Raw genomic sequence first — 18915 nt, forward strand, 5'->3', positions numbered from 1 at the left:
ATTTTACTACTACTGCTGGGTTCTGTGGAAGCAAAGCAGGGCTGGCCTGGTCCAGCTTTGGGCGAGACCGGTTGGAGCGTGTAGATGTGTTGGAGGGCCAGCAGGGGGCGCTCACCACTCTGGCCTATGAAATAACCCCAATGCCCGAGGATAGAATTGTGCCGTTTATGAAAAACGTGCTTCACTTGTTCCAGATTTAGCTCGAGCTTTGCTTCATTTTTCACCGATTTATCAAATAAACACCCCTCCAAGATACACTGCAATTTCCATTTCACATATTTCACATATAAAATTAGAAATATATGTTCAATCTAAATCTAAATCTTAAATCTAAAGCCACACCCTAAATCTAAATCTACATTTTATATCTAAATCTAAATCTGGTATCTAAATCCCACATCGTAGTGCTTTATCTGAAGCTAAATCATGTTGAAAAATCCTTCAACACGTAAAGATTAGGAAAATTTTGCCTTAGCAATCCAGCAATTGAACACAGTTTAAATCAATGTTCAAACATATTCATATTCAGAGGTGAAAAGAAACTAATTACATTTACCCAAGTAAATGTATTGTGGCGAATGTCAAAAGCAGAGGCGTGATATTCTTTCAGTGACTTTATTGTATCGCTAGTACACCAAGAATTAACTTAACCAAGAACCTGACATTGACTAACCAAAGTCACTAACTGTCTCCCCCACCATTGAACATAGCCCCGGTGCTACAGTATTGAGTAGATCTCTTTGGTATTTTGTATTTTTTCAGTAGTTTTTAAAAACGGTACTTTTACTTTTACTTAACTACGTTTTTGTTTTAAGTATTGCACTTAGTTACATATTAAACCACACAAGTTACTGAGTAAAATATTGCAGACAAGTATGTAGAGAACGACAAGATGCATACTGCATTGGCCTGAGAAGTTCACCTAGCAACAAGCCTACCTTTAGCCGTCAGTGCAGTCAGACTAGTGTAGTCGGTAGGCTGAATGGATAATGGTTGACTGTTGTTATGTCAAGCTTCAAAATTAAACTTCAGTTATGGACTTGAAATAGTTTTAGTCAAGCATATAGTGTCATGACACTCCTTCAAGTCAAAGTAGGCTATGGACTAAAATAGAAGGCCTTAATGTATGTTTTGAAAAAAGCAAATTAAGTCAAGATATAAGCCAGTATATTCAAGATAAGTTTTCAAGAGTTATCTTATGACAGGATGTACAATAGCTATGACAGGATGTACAATTGCTCAAAATCATTGTTCAAAGTAAACCCTGATTAGAGATGTTGGATCTCACCTTGCAGTTGAAATCTTATGATTGGTGAGGCATTAAATATGACCAGTAAAAAAGTAACTAGTAACTTAAACTCTAAGCAGGTTTTGACTACTTGTACCTGAGTCAATTTTAACTACAATACTTGGAATTGAGTACAATTTCAGTGATGTAACTGTACTTTTACTTGAGTAGCTTTTTTCAGTATACTTTTTCCACCTCTGTTCATAGTCATACATTTATTGAAATGAATGGGAAGACAAGGGCGACATCTAGAGGGTGATTACCAAACACACACAGGCAAATGGACGCAGTGGGACAGGACACACTGCCCCTCTCTATAAGAACCCCTCCTGGCCATCACACTGGTTGTGTACGTTTATGAAGAGGGGCACTCTCTATGCAAGGCTCTATAGAAGCAATCTCCCAGGGGGTAAATGCATTACTTGCACACACACAATCAGAGGGATCCCATGAACGGTGTAACTAGTGTTCAACAATGAACTCTGCTGTTCGTCTTGTGGAATAGCTTCCAGTGGTAGTGGCCTGGTTGGATAGTGGTTTGCAGTAGATAGCAGTGGTTCATCGGGCGAGAGGGTGAGAAGCAGTCAGGGAGTGAAGGTGGTAGGTCTGACCATGTCTCTGAATGTTAGGGTTGAGGTTCTATGTTTTGGGACCACCTGTAACAAAGCTGAAGTCGTCTCCCTATTCGCCAGTGATGTGCGCCCAGGAAACAAGTAATTCTTTTTTCATCTTTTTTCATGACAAACTGGTTACCACTGGTGTTATATATATTCTGTGTTATGCCGTACATCCCCCAGTATAGGATTCAGTCTGCGCGACGGTCATGGTCTAATGGACAGCTGAAAAAACTGAAAAGAAAACAGAAAACCAGAAAAGCATAAACCCAATGAAAAAGTTCACAGCATGATTTAGAGCGTGTATTCACTTTGGGACAACCATGTCCTTGTCACACACATTGGACACTTTGAGTCCCCCAGTATAGGATTCTGGCCCCAATGGGTTCTCTGTTCAAACCATCTCAGATATAGCTGTGCGGCCTATTTCACAGGTGCTGATAGCAACGAAAATGTTTTGCACTATTGTAAAAATCAGATAATTACTGAAGAGGATTAGGGCCACATGAATTATTTTTGAATTCTGAGTTTAGAATTCGATTTTTTGAGTTCTGAGTTTAGAATTCGATTTTTTGAGTTCTGAGTTTAGAATTCTGAGAATTCTGAATTCTGAGAATAAAGTCTGAAGTTCCTAACAGGAACCAAGTTCATGGAGCGACACCAATTGCGACATATTGGAACCACACACTGATTGAAGAAGTGAAATGTAAGCGTGTGTTTGCGTGTTGAAGGGGGTCCTGCAGACAGCAGAGGATTAGGGCCGCAATAGAAACATAATCCTACATAATCAGAGAGTGGATGTCCTGAAATAGGCCATTCAGACATATTTGAGATCGGTTCTGAGTGGGAAACCCAGCGAGGACAGACTGAATGCCATACTGGGAGACTCTACACAAGGTGGTCAATAAGCGTGAACATTGAGATGGGTTGCCCAAACTCAATACAGGCTCTAAACCAGCCTTCATTTTTCCAAGTGTTTAAAAGCTTTGTCTAGCTGTAGCTCTTATGCAATCAATGCGGAGACTTGCTGGATCACAGCCAAATAATCACCACTGCAGTTTTCCTGTAGTCTTGTCGAAAGGCTGCTTAGCCTATAACACAGCGATGATTCTTCTGTTAAATGTTACACCTCCCTGAAGGAGCCAAGAGCAGCACCACCGAGAACACAATCTGACCACTGAATACAGCCAAATGAACCCTGAACGCTCAGTCACAATGTACCTGGGTTTCCTGCCTAGGATAGATGTGTATATGTGTGTGTGTGTGTGTGTGTGTGTGTGTGTGTGTGTATGTGTGTGTGTGTGTGTGTGTGTGTGTGTGTGTGTGTGTGTATGTGTGTGTGTGTGTGTGTGTGTGTGTGTGTGTGTGTGTGTGTGTGTATGTGTGTGTGTGTGTGTGTATGTGTGTGTGTGTGTGTGTGTGTGTGTGTGTGTGTGTGTGTGTGTGTGTGTGTTTCAAGGTACATTTGATTATTCCTCCTATTATACGTTTTAGTAAGTATACAACCATTTGACACTGTTTTTACTATACTTTTACTATACTATACTATGTGTTCAAGGGCAATACAAAATGTAAGGACTAGATATGAGCCAGTAACTCAACTTCAGTGAAACTAACAACACCCCAGAGGACCGGTCCCCCACACCTACATCAAGAACGGTGTGCCAATATCCTGTCTAGATCCCCAAACTGAAAGACACTCATGATCAACTATTCTAAAGTTTGATCAATAACATCTAATCCCTCTTTTGATCAAGCTGAAATAATTGGGTCATTACTGAGTGACAGACTGAGTAACTCCCGTCTGATCCAATCAGAACGGTCTGATAGCCCCTGCGGCCAGAGACAGTGTGGAGGGGCCCAAGGGTCTCCAAGGCCTCGAAGTGATCGAAACAATGTTTGATATGATATAGTTTAAATGTAGGAAATAGAAAGTAGCACCGATACAGCAACATGACGTGAGAATCATCAGGATCTGTAGTCGGAATGACAGGAATGACAGCACCCATCGCGATGAATGACCCGGTTAGTGAAGTGAATTGACATATTCAATTCAATGTTCAATGCAAGCCAACTTTATTCATAGCAGTTTTTTTTATACAAGAGGCCGACTCATAGTGCTTCACGTAAGAAGAAAGAGAAATAAAATAAAGGCAAAGTAAAAAAAAAAAAGCATTGTAGAAAAGTGCAAAAGTTAAAAGTGCAATGTATTTAAGATTTATCAGAAAGCTAAAGTAAAAGATAACGTGAGGAGGACGCGTCTCCTCGCGGGGCTCAAGGGTCCAGGGAGACGCGCCTCGGGAGTCTCACTCCACGCGCGTGTCTTGCTATGCCTCGCATGGACCTGGAGCTCTGCTCTGATTGGTCGCTTTTCTCTCCCCATATGCCGTCGCGGTCCAACCATTGGCCCGCCTCTGGTTTCCCGGCGTATGGTCCCTCTCTCCTGAAGGGTGATTGGCCGAGAGATGACACGGGTTGTCAGAGCTATTATATCTCCGCCCCACCTCTTGATTCTGATTGGATGAAAAGTCGGCTTTTGTGGAGTGGGCGTTCCTGACCGTCAGCCTCCCACTGCGCCCCGTCTTCCGCCCTCATATATATAAACAATACGGTGGCGGCGTGAAGGGTTACCCTCGGAGACATACGTTGTGAAGCACTTCGTACAGGTGGGTAAGGGTTTTAACGCTGTGAGACGTAACGTTGGTGTGTGTTTGTGTAGGACGTTGTTATACCTGCTATGTGCTGGAGGTAGAAGCCCCTCTTCTGGTGCCTGGACGCCCTTAAACGAGACGCCCGTCAGCCCAGTCCGCCCGGTCGTCCTGGCGGACATCAGAGTGGTGGCTGTTATTACCTTAAGTCTACTCTATGTGTTCAGTCCAAACACCGCAACGTGCCTGGTGTTAAGAAAGGGCCACTTCATGATGACATGTTACAACAGGAAGGGGAGAGCAGCGGGTCCGTCCGGGGTCCGGTCCGTGTAGAAACAACTACTACTGTCGGATTAGTGACTATTGGATTACCGATGTGGAGCCTGTACCTGGGCTAAACCCGTGATCTGGAGGAAGATCCAGCTCAGGAACATAACAGACAGCGATTTAACCACCAGGCAGGTTGTAATGGATTATTAAGTGAGGGTTAGGAACACACCTTTAGGTCTGAGGCTGTCTGCCATGTGAGCAGGTCTGGGCTCTGACGGGCTCTGAATTTGACATTGACATTTGTGGTTTAATGACAGCTAAGTCTGTTAAACGGTCTAAGTATAATCCAGAAATCGGCCTATTATGAGCTATAACTAGTTCTATGTTTTTATATATATGGTTAAAGGTGACTGTGTTTTTAATGTCATGTATTTTAGATTTGTGTCTGGCTGTCAACATGCTAATCATGCGTGCACAATGTTGTTGCCTCATCATATATCATCGATTTAAACCATATTAAGAGTTAATACTGTGGTTACGTTGTATCTTTATTACATACAACCATCTTCCATGAAGCTAGGTGAAAGGTCACACTGATATCTGCGCTGGTATATCTAAAGAAAACTATTGAGGTCATGCTGAATTAACACTTTTATGTTTTTACATTTCTCTACTAGTTGTAGCACAATGCCTGGATCAACCCCATCTAGCTGCCTGCCACAATGGCCAAACGACGTGGGAATTATTGCCTTGGAGGTGTACTTTCCCTCCCAGTTTGTTGACCAGACTGAGTTGGAGGAGTTTGATGGAGTCTCCGCTGGCAAGTACACTATCGGCCTGGGCCAGGCGCGGATGGGCTTCTGCTCAGACAGAGAGGACATCAACTCCCTGTGCCTGACTGTGGTTCAGCGCCTGATGGAGAAGAACGGCTTGGGGTTTGATAGCATAGGTCGCCTGGAAGTCGGCACCGAGACCATTATTGACAAGTCGAAGTCCGTCAAGACGGTCCTCATGCAGCTGTTTGAGGCCTCTGGCAACACAGACGTGGAAGGCATTGACACCACCAACGCCTGCTACGGCGGTACAGCAGCGCTCTTCAACGCTGTTAACTGGGTGGAGTCCAGTTCCTGGGATGGTGAGTCCTTGTCGTTATGTATTTAGAGTTTCTTAAATATGTGTGTGTGCTCATTGACATGATACAGTCTGTTTGTTGTAGCAGCAGTGAAGTATTAAGTTTAAGTATATTAAAAAAAATACTATTAAAAATTCTGAAACTTTTCATTGGGTAATAAAATAGTCAATAAGCAATTACGGAAATGGCTGAGATAGCCTATGTGAACACGTATTGGTTTAACATTTCTGTAGTGAACACATTGTTTACTTAGATTTATCTGTTCTTTCTTTTCTCATTTTCTCCCCCTCTTAGGGCGGTATGCTTTGGTGGTCGCAGGAGATATTGCCGTCTACGCGTCCGGCAGTGCCAGACCAACAGGGGGCGCTGGAGCTGTGGCCATGCTGGTGGGTCCTGACGCGCCGCTGGCGCTCGAGCGAGGTCAGTCAGTACAATCTGTTGTTTTGATGGATTGTCACTTTCACAGCTAGCTGCTCAAAACATTTTGAACATTTTCATTTATCATCATTGAAATATCTAATCTATATAACATTAAATCGAATAAACAAAATATATTGACTAACCATGTATTCAAATCCTGAGTATCTGGGAATGTATATAAATGGTTTAAGTACTTTCTTCTTAATGCAAAGATTAGGTGAACCGAACACTAAAGTCTGCCGGTGCAGGTTAAGTGTATATTTAATGTGCCAGTGTTGAATATTTAAAATGTGGGCGGAGCTCTACATGCAGGCTGCAGTGGCCTTGTATGAGCTACCTGTGTTGCACTATGCAGCTTTGGAAGCTGATATGGCACTGGGTGTACTTGAGCATGCAAGTGTACTGTAGCAAGGTCTTTGTTTTGCTACGCTATTGTTTATCATAACATCCTGACTGTGGATAGTTTCTGTGGCTGTATGTCTACACCGAAATGTAAAGACACACTCAAAGTACAAAGTGTTGTAGTGCCGTATCATAACCGCAGTGCATCCTTATCTTGCCCAGGCCTACGAGGAACTCACATGACACACGCCTATGACTTCTACAAGCCGGACATGGCCTCAGAGTACCCGGTGGTCGATGGGAAGCAGTCCATCGAATGCTACCTGAGTGCCTTGGACCGCTGTTACTCTGTGTACCGCAGCAAGATCCATGCACAGTGGCAAAGAGGTATAGAGGAGGATGAAAAATAGCTGTTGTGGGACACAATGGTGTTAGAACTACCCGGAAAAGCACCTATGTTTTGTCTCCTCGGTCCGTGTGTGACCTATGGATTTTCTTGACAGCTGGGGTGGAGAAAAGTTTCAGCCTGGAAGACTTTAGCTTCCTGGCGTTCCACTCGCCTTACTGCAAGTTGGTGCAGAAGTCTCTAGCACGGTTAATGCTCAACGACTTCCTGGTGTCCAGCCCCAGCTCACAGACGGGAGCCTTCAGCGGCCTAGAGGCCTTCAGGTATTGTGGTGGACATTACTCTAGGATCGTTTTTGGAATGGTTGGGAACACTTTTTTGTGCATGTTTGGTGTAAAAGAAAAATCTGAATCTGTGAATCAAAGCTAATTAGCTACTATGTTAAAATACCTATTCACCTGTTCATATTTCATGTTTTGAATTGTATTTGATGTTGAATTGTTTGACATCTCAAGGGATATTAAACTGAAGGACACCTACTTCGACCGGGACGTGGAGAAGGCTTTCATGAAGGCCAGCTCAGAACTTTTTGAGAAGAAGACAAAGTCCTCTTTGCTAATCTCCAACCAGAACGGAAACATGTACACCCCATCCGTCTACGGCTGCCTGGCCTCGCTTATTGCAACGTACGTTTGAACTTGTTTTAGGACAATCACACTACTTAACTTTATGAGAGTAACTGATCACAGTACAAGCTACTGCTTTCCTTTGCTGCTGTGGTGCCATTGGTTGTGTTATTGGTGTTATTCTATGGTAGATACTACCTCTAGTTGACCACTCTGTGCTTGACTAGAACGTGTTTACTTTGCTTTTCTGCAGACATTCTCCTCAACAACTGGCAGGTCAGAGGGTAGGAGTCTTCTCCTACGGCTCGGGTCTGGCTGCAACTCTGTACTCCATCAGCGTTACACAGGACCATACACCTGGTGAGTACACCCAGCCCTTTACACAGGACCATACACCTGGTGAGTACACCCAGCCCTTTACACAGGACCACACACCTGGTGAGTGCACCCAGCCCTTTACACAGGACCATACACCTGGTGAGTACACCCAGCCCTTTACACAGGACCATACACCTGGTGAGTGCACCCAGCCCTTTACACAGGACCATACACCTGGTGAGTGCACCCAGCCCTCTCTCAGTCCAAAATACAAGCCTTAGGGTGCACCTCTTCTGACATGCAGGTACTTTACCCAAACTAAATAACGACATTGATGCAGCTCACATTTTGTCCGGACTGGTTTAATTTTTTAGATTTTTTTAAAAAAAAATTTTTAGAATACAAATGCTCCTGATTTCATTAGTAATGGATGAAACGTCTAATTGACTTTTCTCGGGTTGCTCTCAGGGTCCCCATTGGACAAACTAGTGAGCAGCCTGTGTGACCTGAAGGCCAGACTAGACTCCAGGAGGAAAGTGTCTCCGAACGTCTTCAGTGAAAACATGAAGCTGAGGCAGGAGACCCACCACCTCGGTACGGACGTCCTGCCAACACTGTCAGAAAGGCTTCTGTTGGACTGTCACTCATTGGTTGTGTTGTTGTCAAAGATACAAAACATGAACATTAAAGGTCCCATGACATGCCACCAGGTGTGGTGTGAATAGCCGTTACGAGCCGTTTTGGAAATCTGCCTAGATGTGTGCTGGATAGATCCGTCACACATCTAGGTGGACGCGCCCACCTGTGATGTCACAAGGGGCAGATTTCCAAAACGGCTAGTAACGGCTAATCACACCACACCTGGTGGCATATCATGGGACCTTTAACTCCAAGACATTTTTGCATGAATTTCCCTGCATTGATGTGTCCCCTTATGACACATTTGATTTGGAGCCGGATGATGGCTAGTCAAATGTGTTTTCAACTGCTGACTTTTGCTTTCTGAACCAAAAGTCTGATTTAAAAACCAAAAGTTGAATTAAATCCCCTCCTAATTAGATTGGATCCACAAACGTAGATGTGCACGTTAGACCTTTTGGAAAAAAAACATGACAGATTCAAATCCTCTGTGGAACCCCGACGTGATTGTGAAGTGTGTGTTCTCTGCTGGTGGTCCCGCAGCGAGCTACACGCCACATGGCTCTGTGGAGGAGCTGTTCCCGGGAACGTGGTACCTGACCAGGGTAGACGAGAAGCACCGCAGGGAGTACGCCCGCTGTGCCAACATCGACGATTTCCCAGAGGCCCGACAGACGATCTCCAACACGTCAACAGAGGTATTGCACGCACTCAATACATCTCCAGGGTGCCATTTCCTAGAACACATGTGTGGTCGCATGCTGGGTGATGACTCTGCACTACAACATGTGTTATCAGTCTAATTAAGTATTTGCATGTTTAATGAGCTGAACAATATATGTTGTATTCATATGAAAGTAGAAAAGCATTGTATTAGCGAATGTGCCAAAGCCCTAGGAGCTAGAAGCTGGTTCTACTACTTATGATTCAGCCATGACGTAAGCATTTGTGCTTAGAGGAAGAAGAGGGTGAGACTTCCTAGATCCATTCTGTCTATACATGGAAAGTTAATTATCATTAATCATTAATTCCAAGTCAGTTTGGTTGTGCCTTAAGTCATTGTCAAGTGCTGAAGTAATGAACATTTGGGAAGGAGATGGGGGCAATGTGCATAACTTTGAATGAGTCAAAAGTCTGGGCTTAATCTAGCAGTGCCCAGATGCATTGGATGTCCATGTACCCAAGTCTGAATGAGTTGTAACGTGTACATTAAGAAACCTTTTTGTACTGTCATGTGTGACTCCTGAGCACTGAGCTGTAGGTCAGCAGTCATTCTGAACCCAGTGGACTGTGTCCCCCCCCCTTGCAGCACATCGTGGCCCACGCTACGAAGACGCCCTGTCCCCGGGCCACCACAGCCAGCCCCGCAGAGGCGCTCAGCAACGGGGACCACTAGCCTACCTCTGTGAGGTATCCACCAACGGGCAACCTCCATAGACACTAGGATTAACATTTTACATTTTAATTGTTGAAATTGATTGTTTTCTAATAATATAGAAAGTTTGTACAAAGTATTTAGGGGAGCTTTAAGTTGCCGGAACTGCCAATATTCTAAGAAATACCAATAAAAAGGCTGTTCTTGGGAAACTGAAAGGCTACACTAAAAAAGAGTAGAGAAAATTCTACATTTTACTCAACCGTTTCCAGATGTTAGATATTTACGTTTAACAAGTTGGAAGATTTGAGGAGGAGGGAAAATGACAGCGATGTGATGCTATTGTGTTCCCACGAGTTTATAATGAGCTCACTGGATATCAAGAAGAGAAATACAGCAGATAAAAAGCAAATGATAGGAATATATTTTGGAACTGTTAATTTATACATACATGCTGCTATGTGTCACCATGATGTCATGTCTCTTCTAGCTGTACAAAGGAGCGTGTGACTCTGACTTATTTTGTTTTATGTTGCGATACCTCTGCTGTCTGAAACATCATCATGAATATCCTTTATTGTATGATCTGTGTGATTCAGTAATGGGGACATTATGATCAGCTTCATTTGCTGCCACATCAGTCAGTTTTTTTTATATCAAGTATGTTTGCATACATGTTTGAAACTCATGGTGAAGTGTTTGTGCAAAGCTGGTCAATGTGATACAGGCCATGTTATGCTATGTTGGCAATGTGCGCAACATGAAAAGATTACTCTAGGAGTGTCAATGTAAACTTAAACCTGCAATCCATTACATTACACAGAGCAGAGCAGGTTATTACAAATGTAATGGCTCTTCAGAGCTCAATCTCCATAAGGACTCTTCTGTCTCCAATGCAGACCCAAATAAGGCAGTTTTCCATCATAATATATAATAATATGTTGCTTACTGCACCGTCCTGCAAATTTAGATAAAGATCAGTTATTCTGCAGCATGACAAGCTTATGATAATCATAACCACGATACTCTCAGAACAAGTGGTATTGGGTAATGGCTAGTGGTCTCCATACATTGCTCACTACCCTCTAGAGCTTAGACATGTCAATGAATGTTTGATTTGGTTAGTTATTTGTTCTTCACTTTGAGTGGATTTGGGCTGTTTTTATGAACTTGTGTCCTAACTGTGAGATTATTTATATTTTATAGACCAGGAGATAAATGGATATGGGTGTCTAATCAGAGAACTTTATAGAATCAGTCTGGAGTTTATTTAGCAATAAAGTTAACCAAAAAGAAATGTGTTATTCAAGCTGTTTATTTTGACGCCATATAATAAAGTCATACATATTTTATCCATTATTTCAAAAGAAGCATTATTCACTACAGATCTGACATCTCTGTCAATTCTTTCCAAACAAACAAGTACAGAACATAGCAGGATTAAATAAATGTGTTTTATTTAAGGAAATTGACAGTACAGTCAGTGTACTGTACAGTTTCTCAGTTTCAGTACTACCAAGAACGAGTCACGAGGCAGTTTGTTTAAAAAAAGGTACTGAATAAAGTTATTGATATTATTGATATAATTTATATTCTTTCTATCTGCCTTTTGCTCAAATCTCTGACTGAGTGAGATAGCTAACTGACCTCTGCAGTTCCATGCGTCTTTCAAAGCATTGTGATTAATTTATTAATCGTTATTATAATATTGTTCATGATGACCACATCGTAATGCACCTCCTGAGCTGTGGTGATCCACTGACTGTACTGTACAGTAACTCCAGTACACTACCAACAACGTGCGTGTGTTCTTTGTACTGAAAGTACGCCACGAGTCACGAGCCAGTGGACTGGGTTTCCTCAGCGATGGATGCCGGACGTGTAGGTGGTTCTGCAGACAGCCACCTGGTCAAACCTGTCTGATACTAAACGTCATACTGACGTTGTATCACGTTTAGTATGACTGTACAGAATCCCATTGGGGTACCGCACACCTGCTCGCTAGCTCCGCCCAGTGGCGAACAAGGGACATACGCCGCACGACCTCCACACCAGCAACTGGTTTAGGTGTGAGGCCCAGTCGATGCTTTATACTGGTGCTCACAATCGTCTGATTTTATAGAAGCCTACCCCAAAAAAGATATGAAGAATTCCTGCAGACAAACGAAAACCCACGAATGGTTCGCTCCAAAACGGAGACCAGAGCCATCCCTGTGCCGACAGCGCTTCTGCAGGATGACGTCACACCGCAGTGACCGCCTCCACTTTGGAAAGAGTCAGTGTGTCGGTAGAAATGACATTTTTTTGGTCATTGTTTATTAATTCACCATGACATTATTTGTCATTATGGGTAGACAGGGCAGGGTAGGTTGCGTTTGAAACCGTCACATCCTTTCTTATGTTATGTCAAGGTAAAACAAAGTTTTCATTTGTCTAGGTAACGGTATATTTATGCTGATTTTACTATTTTTTACAGTACTAACTCTCTTGTATCCTCTAAAAATAAGAGTATCTCTAACAAAACATCCCATGATGCATTCTGATTCTGATTCTGAAAAAATAAGTGTAACGCAGACTAATATGCAATCAGTTTTGGGTTAGGGTGAAGGCTTTTTTCTGGGGAGATGTTTCAGTTTTACTTCCAACCCGATTGGCCCAGAGCGGAGAGAGCAGGATCCTCTCTGATTGGCTGAGGTAAGGTCCACCTGATATTCAACTGGAGGGTGGGTGGTCTCACCGGTGTAAAACCTGTAGTCTGAAAACAGTGCAGTGACTCCATGTCTGGTTGAACAATACTAGTCTAGTCTGCTCAAATTTCATAAATATTTATTACATATCAAGGGACAGAAGTTACTACTTTCACAGCAGTGGTCTACAGCACTTAAAATAAATGCCCAAATTATAATAATCATAATAATAATAATATAGTTTAGTTTTATTTGAGGCCACATTTGATACACAAACATTTACAAGTAGTACTTGGCATTAAAAACAATGGCAATACAATATTTTAAGACACTTGGTGTTTTGTTTAGTTTTTTTGATAATTTTTTTTTTACTCATTTTGATATCACAGAAAAGTTCAGCAACAGTCTAAACAGTAAATATTAATTCAGATACAAAAGAAAACACTGCAAAACGACAGGGGAGGTAGAGAAAAGGAGTCCCAAACAAACCGAGAATGTAATGAGAGTAGGGACTGGTGGGTATTATAATACTAATAATCATAATAATCGTAATAATCATAATAATAACAATAACAAGAGAAGCGGTGGTACAAACTGCCGCCAACAAACACTCCCAAATCACACTTAATATCAATAAATAGCTAACAGGTTGTTTCAATTTAAAAAAATACACCCACCACATCTTTATCCCTTTATTCATATATATATATATATATCGATATATATATATTTATATATAAATATCGATAAATATATATGGATATATATATGGATATTTATATATTGTGTATTTAGTGCTAGGGGTGAAGTGGAAGAAGCTGGAGGCTAGCGGTGTGGGACGGAGGAAGCACAGAGACAAGCAGGGTGACAGATCCACAGCCCTCCTGTACGCTCCCTCACTGTGGCCATGGGCGTGTACCATGGGCGTGTACCATGGGCGTGTACCATGGGAGTGTACCATGGGCGTGTACCATGGGAGTGTACCATGGGAGTGTACCATGGGAGTGTACCATGGGCATGTACCATGGGCGTGTACCATGGGAGTGTACCATGGCCTACAGGTCCTACCACGCAGCGTTGATTCACACCTTTAGCCTAAATAATACACATGTTTTACCGTGCTGTGAGGACCGTGTGTGTGTGTGTGTGTGTGTGTGTGTGTGTGTGTATGTGTGTGTTTCGTGCTTATGGGGGGCTGGTTAGATTTTTCCAGAAGTTGTCGTGCCCCTTTCACTCAACGGTCACCCGGGAATTGTTTCAAAGCAATCAAAAGTGTGAGAAAAGCTCTGTGATGGATTCACTATAAAACCACTCCAACACATATTCCTCCAGTAACGTTTTTTGGGGTTTGAATTTCATAATTTCTTGTCATCGTACCTTTTCCTACCTTCTGTAGGAATTGGTGCATTCAGAACTTTGTTAAAAAAAAAGGTGCTGAATAAAGTTATTGATATTATTGATATAATTTATATTCTTTCTATCAGCCTTTTGCTCAAATCTCTGACTGAGTGAGATAGCTAACTGACCTCTGCAGTTCCATGCGTCTTTCAAAGCATCGTGATTAATTTATTTAAGTATTAATTGTATTAATTGTTATTATAATATCGTTCATGACCACATCGTAATGCACCTCCTGAGCTGTAGAGATCCACTGACCTAACACACACACACACACACACACACACACACACACACACACACACACACACACACACACACACGTTGGTCTAGTCTTACATTGGTAGTCATATGCATTGCAAACTGTATGTGAAAAGTGTAAAGGTAGAAAATACACAATACGTTTAGCAAAGGCAAGTCATGCAGTTTTTTTTAAGGTATTCTCATCGTTTCCACGAGAAGGGTGTCTCAATGCATGTGGCTTTAAGGGAGTGCCTCCAAATCGATGCCAAGAGAATGTAGTTCTGGGTCTTTTGACCCAATGTTTAGTGTTGACTACAATCATGGCTGCTACTGTTAGGCACCAGCGTATGGTAGTTGTTCAGAGCTGTCTTCAGTGGAGGATGCTGGGAAATGGCACTTGTGGGACCCGCAACTCCAGCCCTATCGACCGACCGACCTACCTACCTACCTACCTACCTACCTACCTACCTACCTACCTAGCTATACTGTTGGGAACGCCAACAACAGGGACGTGTGGGGCGAAAAGAGTGTAAAACATCATACCTTCACTAAACATGGTAATAAAATGTATATATATCTTTATAATATATTGATATATGCATTACAGGCATGACAGCCATACCGTCCGTGTATATGCATCTTAATGTATAAACAGATGTACACACACATGTTCATATATCATACAATATGTGAAACGGGGTCGGGGGAGGGGGAGGGGTCAAATCACTCCATACACAACGCCGCAGAGGCCGGAGCGAGCTTGGCCGCGCACGGTGAACACAGGAGGGGGGGGGGGGGGGGTCGTGCCTTGTTGTGTACATTTACATTCAGGTTCTTTTTGGTTGTCACCATAAATAGTATCTCTACAGGGTGGGCGAGGGGGTCGGAGGTCAAAACTCTTGATTAGTAAACAACGCGCTGCCACCACCTCGCTCTCACCTTTGGGGGGGGGGGGGGGGGGTAGTGGGGGGGATATGCAGACTCAAACACCCACCTCACGGGGGGGGGGGGGGGGTCACAAGACAAACACTGGTCCCCTGTACAGCTGATGAACAGGAGGGGGGAGGGGGGAGACCCGTAGACACCATGAACAACAAAACAACAAATGGAACGATGCAAACGTGAAATGTAAAAAAAAAAAATCTAAATGAAAAACCACACAACCTGGAAAACAGAAAACAAAAAACGACAACAAAGAAAAGGAGAAGACGACGGCGGTACAATGAACAGTGTCGGGGGGGGGGGGGTGATGACTGGGGGCGGGGCTGGGGGCGGGGCCGGGGAGACGCTCTTCATTTGAGGTCCAGGACGTCTCCGAAGGAGGCGGACAGGGTGAAGGCGGCGGCCAGCAGGGGGCACTCCTCCCGCGGCGCCGCCCGCTCCGCCTCCGGCTCGGGGCTGCCCATGCAGCGCTGCTGCTGGGCCCCGGGGCCCGCGCCGTCAGGGGACTCTGGGGCCATGCTGAGGACACACACAGCACACACACACACACACACACAGCACACACACACACACACACACACACACACACACACACAGTACACAGCACACACACACACACACACAGTACACACACACACACAGCACACACACACAGCACACACACAGTACACACACACACACAGCACACACACACAGCACACACACACACACACACACACACATAATAACACATCATTTGACGTCTGTAGCTGTAGAGTGAAATACATTATGTATGTAACTTGGGTTTAGATAAACCGTGATCATCCCCTTCTGTCTCTCCCTTGTTCATTCAGTTGCTAAACAAAAAACCATGTCCCCGCTTTGTCTTTGTGGTTGAGAAACACCAACGGTGTCACAAGAACCAAGTGCTGCAGCTCACTGCGTCCTCACCTGTCGCTGTGGACCGAGGTCAGCGCGTGGAGCTTGGGCTCCTCCTCCTGGATGTTCTTCCGGCTCATCTTCCTCTGCTTCAGCGCTCCGCTGTCTGGCTTCCCGCTGGGCTCCTCGGTCAAACCTTAACGGTGAACGCCCCTCGTTAAACACCTGCTGCAGCACGGCCTTCACACCCCCGTTGCCCCCGAGCCCCCCAGCCCGCAGCAGCGCGTGTCACGCACGTTTGATTGGCGTGAAGAAAGCGCACTGACACAGTGGTGACCTGGCCCTGACTTCCAGCCTCATCAACCTTTCTCTGTCTGCAAACAGGACTGTGATGGCAAACGTCAGAGAGGGAGCTAGAGCGGTAAAAGCATCGGGTCGGACTAGTGTTATATATTATTATTATTATAATTATATATATTTATATAGTGTTAACCTTACAAAGTCAATCTGTGGTGCAGAGGTGCAGTTGGTTTAGCGCCGTGTGTTATGACTATAACTCAGAGTCCATCCATGCCGTACATTTATCGTGGATATGTGATGCACCTTTTCTGAATAAACGTCATACTTTTTATGTCCTGTGGAAGAAAAGTGAATGAAGAAAAACGTCAATGGAGCCATTGCACATCGCGGGACAAAGTGCGTCAGTTGTCGTCCTTTGTTTTTACCGAGTAGTTCCTTCCGTGTGCGACTGGCGATCTCTTTGATCTCCATGCGGGACAGGGACAGCGAGTGGGAGGCGGAGATGAGGGCCGGCGAGGGGCCCAGGATGGCGGCGGTGGGCGCGGTCAGCACCTTGTTGACCAGCGGGGACTTCAGGGGCCGCTCGATGCTGCGGCCCACCAGGTTGCTGAGCGGGATCTTGAAGATGTGCTTACAGGCCGCCTCGCCTGGGGAGCGAGGGAGCGAGGGAGCGAGGGAGCGAGGGAGCGAGGGAGCGAGGACAGAGGAAGGGTTTGGGGGAGGAAGAGCGTGTGAAAAAATGACATTAGGAAAACAGGAAATATTGTAAAGAAATCCATGGACAAAGGGGTTATTATTTATGGGAAATGAAAGAGTGGGAGGTTGAAGAAAAAACGTGAAGAGAAGAATCTGACAAAGGGAACCAGAGAGGGAGGGAGGGCGCAGAGAGAGATAACGGACGTATGACACACGTAGCGAGCACTGCTGACACTGTTTACATCATGTTGTGTTTGATAATGCACGGCGCATTACACGGCCAGGCGGGTTCATAAAACACAACCTTCTGAAGCAGTCTCGCTGTGGGAATGAAAACATGCGCTACACCTGTACTGACACAGGTACAGTAACGCATTCAAATAAAACTAGTGCACACGTTTCAAAAGCACCTCATAAAGACACCACCTTATCAGCCTCTACACCAATATCTAATTTGAGTTTAGCGTTTTGACTGTTCAATTAAAGCTAGGAATGAGTCCCCGGCCTTTACTGAACACATTATGAATGCGCCTAGCTCTGTTGGGCAGAAACCAATAGAATGCGTAGGGCCGTTGTAATGGGCGCGCAGCGCAGCGCGGGCTGCAGCTACACCACCAGAGGGTGCTGTCTGAACCCGGAGGAGGGGTGGAGGAGCCACCTGTCTGTCAGAGTGTCAGAGGTGAACAGAAACGCACTCGGGAAGAGGAGGGACAAAGGAGAGATTGTTTGACAACCGCCGATATGTTTCATGTGTTTCAGTCGTGTTGCTCTTTGTTTCTGGAGCTACAGAGCGAAACAGCGACCGCCCCCTTTCTGACCAGCTCTGGTTCCCGAAGTCAATTTCCCGTTCATTTTCACTGTTGACTTTTTCGTACGATCGTTCTATAAATAGAATTAAGCCTGGAACCAAGCCGATCGTTCGTCAAGGTGTGTCGTGACCAGAAAACGTTTGATTCAGGGGCAAAACATAATTTGGAAAACGGAAGAAAATGCAAAGGTACAAGACTGTGTACATTGTTTTTGTGAGGAACTCCTCATCCCATGATGCATTGCGGACATTTTCGCAATGGTTCCAACCCAATAGTTGAGCACGTTTCTTGCATCTTATAACCTTTGTCATTATTATATTGTTTATATTCTTAATAAAAGTTGTGTCATACATTGTGTGTGTGTGTATGTGTGTATTTATAGTGTTTCATAGCATTCTGACTTTGTTGCTGCAGTCACCGCGTAACAACGTTACTCGTATTTAATACATGTGAACTCAGTCTTGTATTCCAGTTACTTGTATTCCTTTGCTTTTATACTACTGCCAGTGCTATATTTTATCATATATTATACCACAACTCAAACTTGGTTTCTGTGGAACGCGACCGTTGCTCAGTAGCAGTAGCAGTCGTTCACTTTCGCCGGGTGCAGTAAACGTTTCCTGGTAACGGCGAGCTCCACCAATCAGAGACGTCGTGTCACACTTCAGATTTAATTTTTTATCTTTTTTTAAAAACTAGATGTTGCCCCGTTTAACGTGTGGCTTCTACAGGAGCAGAAACGATGGATTCACGATATAACGGCGCGTGGTACGTATACTTTGGCATGGGTACGACATTAAGGCTTTTAATCAAAAACCTCTGTGATGGAAATGAATGGGATTTTTACTTCCAGAACCACACTGTTGTGCTCTATTGCCACCAGAAACAAGACAGTAGAATACAGTGCAGAGAGAGAGAGAGAGAGAGAGAGAGAGAGAGAGAGAGAGAGAGAGAGAGAGAGAGA

General features: G+C 44.1%; 2 protein-coding genes across 2 annotated transcripts; one reads left to right on the top strand and one right to left on the bottom strand.

Moving 5' to 3' along the window:
* The first annotated feature begins 4456 nt into the window (after positions 1-4456).
* Positions 4457-11343, top strand: hmgcs1 (3-hydroxy-3-methylglutaryl-CoA synthase 1 (soluble)). The gene is made up of 10 exons (XM_084486776.1): positions 4457-4568; positions 5498-5955; positions 6247-6372; positions 6937-7101; positions 7218-7383; positions 7576-7746; positions 7940-8046; positions 8473-8598; positions 9187-9341; positions 9953-11343. Exons 2-10 carry the CDS (start codon positions 5508-5510, stop codon positions 10037-10039), a joined length of 1551 nt encoding a protein of 516 aa, XP_084342902.1. The 5' UTR covers positions 4457-4568; positions 5498-5507; the 3' UTR covers positions 10040-11343.
* A 4293-nt stretch (positions 11344-15636) lies between these two features.
* Positions 15637-17994, bottom strand: LOC311367962 (GTPase-activating Rap/Ran-GAP domain-like protein 3; the record flags this gene model as incomplete). The annotated part of the gene is made up of 4 exons (XM_084486830.1): positions 15637-15807; positions 16219-16342; positions 16872-17093; positions 17961-17994. The coding sequence occupies 4 exons, from the start codon at positions 17992-17994 to the stop codon at positions 15639-15641; spliced, it is 549 nt and encodes a 182-aa protein (XP_084342956.1). The 3' UTR covers positions 15637-15638.
* Between the last annotated feature and the right edge of the window lie 921 nt (positions 17995-18915).

Source organism: Micromesistius poutassou (genome assembly GCF_964030765.1).
Source record: "Micromesistius poutassou genome assembly, chromosome: 22".
Classification (NCBI taxonomy): Eukaryota; Metazoa; Chordata; class Actinopteri; order Gadiformes; family Gadidae; genus Micromesistius; species Micromesistius poutassou.

Bases quoted from the DNA above. Each gene is read 5' to 3' on its own strand.
- hmgcs1 (XM_084486776.1), top strand. From the start codon at position 5,508: ATGCCTGGATCAACCCCATCTAGCTGCCTGCCACAATGGCCAAACGAC. The intron at 6,373-6,936 runs GTCAGTCAGTAC...TATCTTGCCCAG, and splicing joins GCCGCTGGCGCTCGAGCGAG to GCCTACGAGGAACTCACATG. The intron at 8,599-9,186 runs GTACGGACGTCC...GTGGTCCCGCAG, and splicing joins GCAGGAGACCCACCACCTCG to CGAGCTACACGCCACATGGC.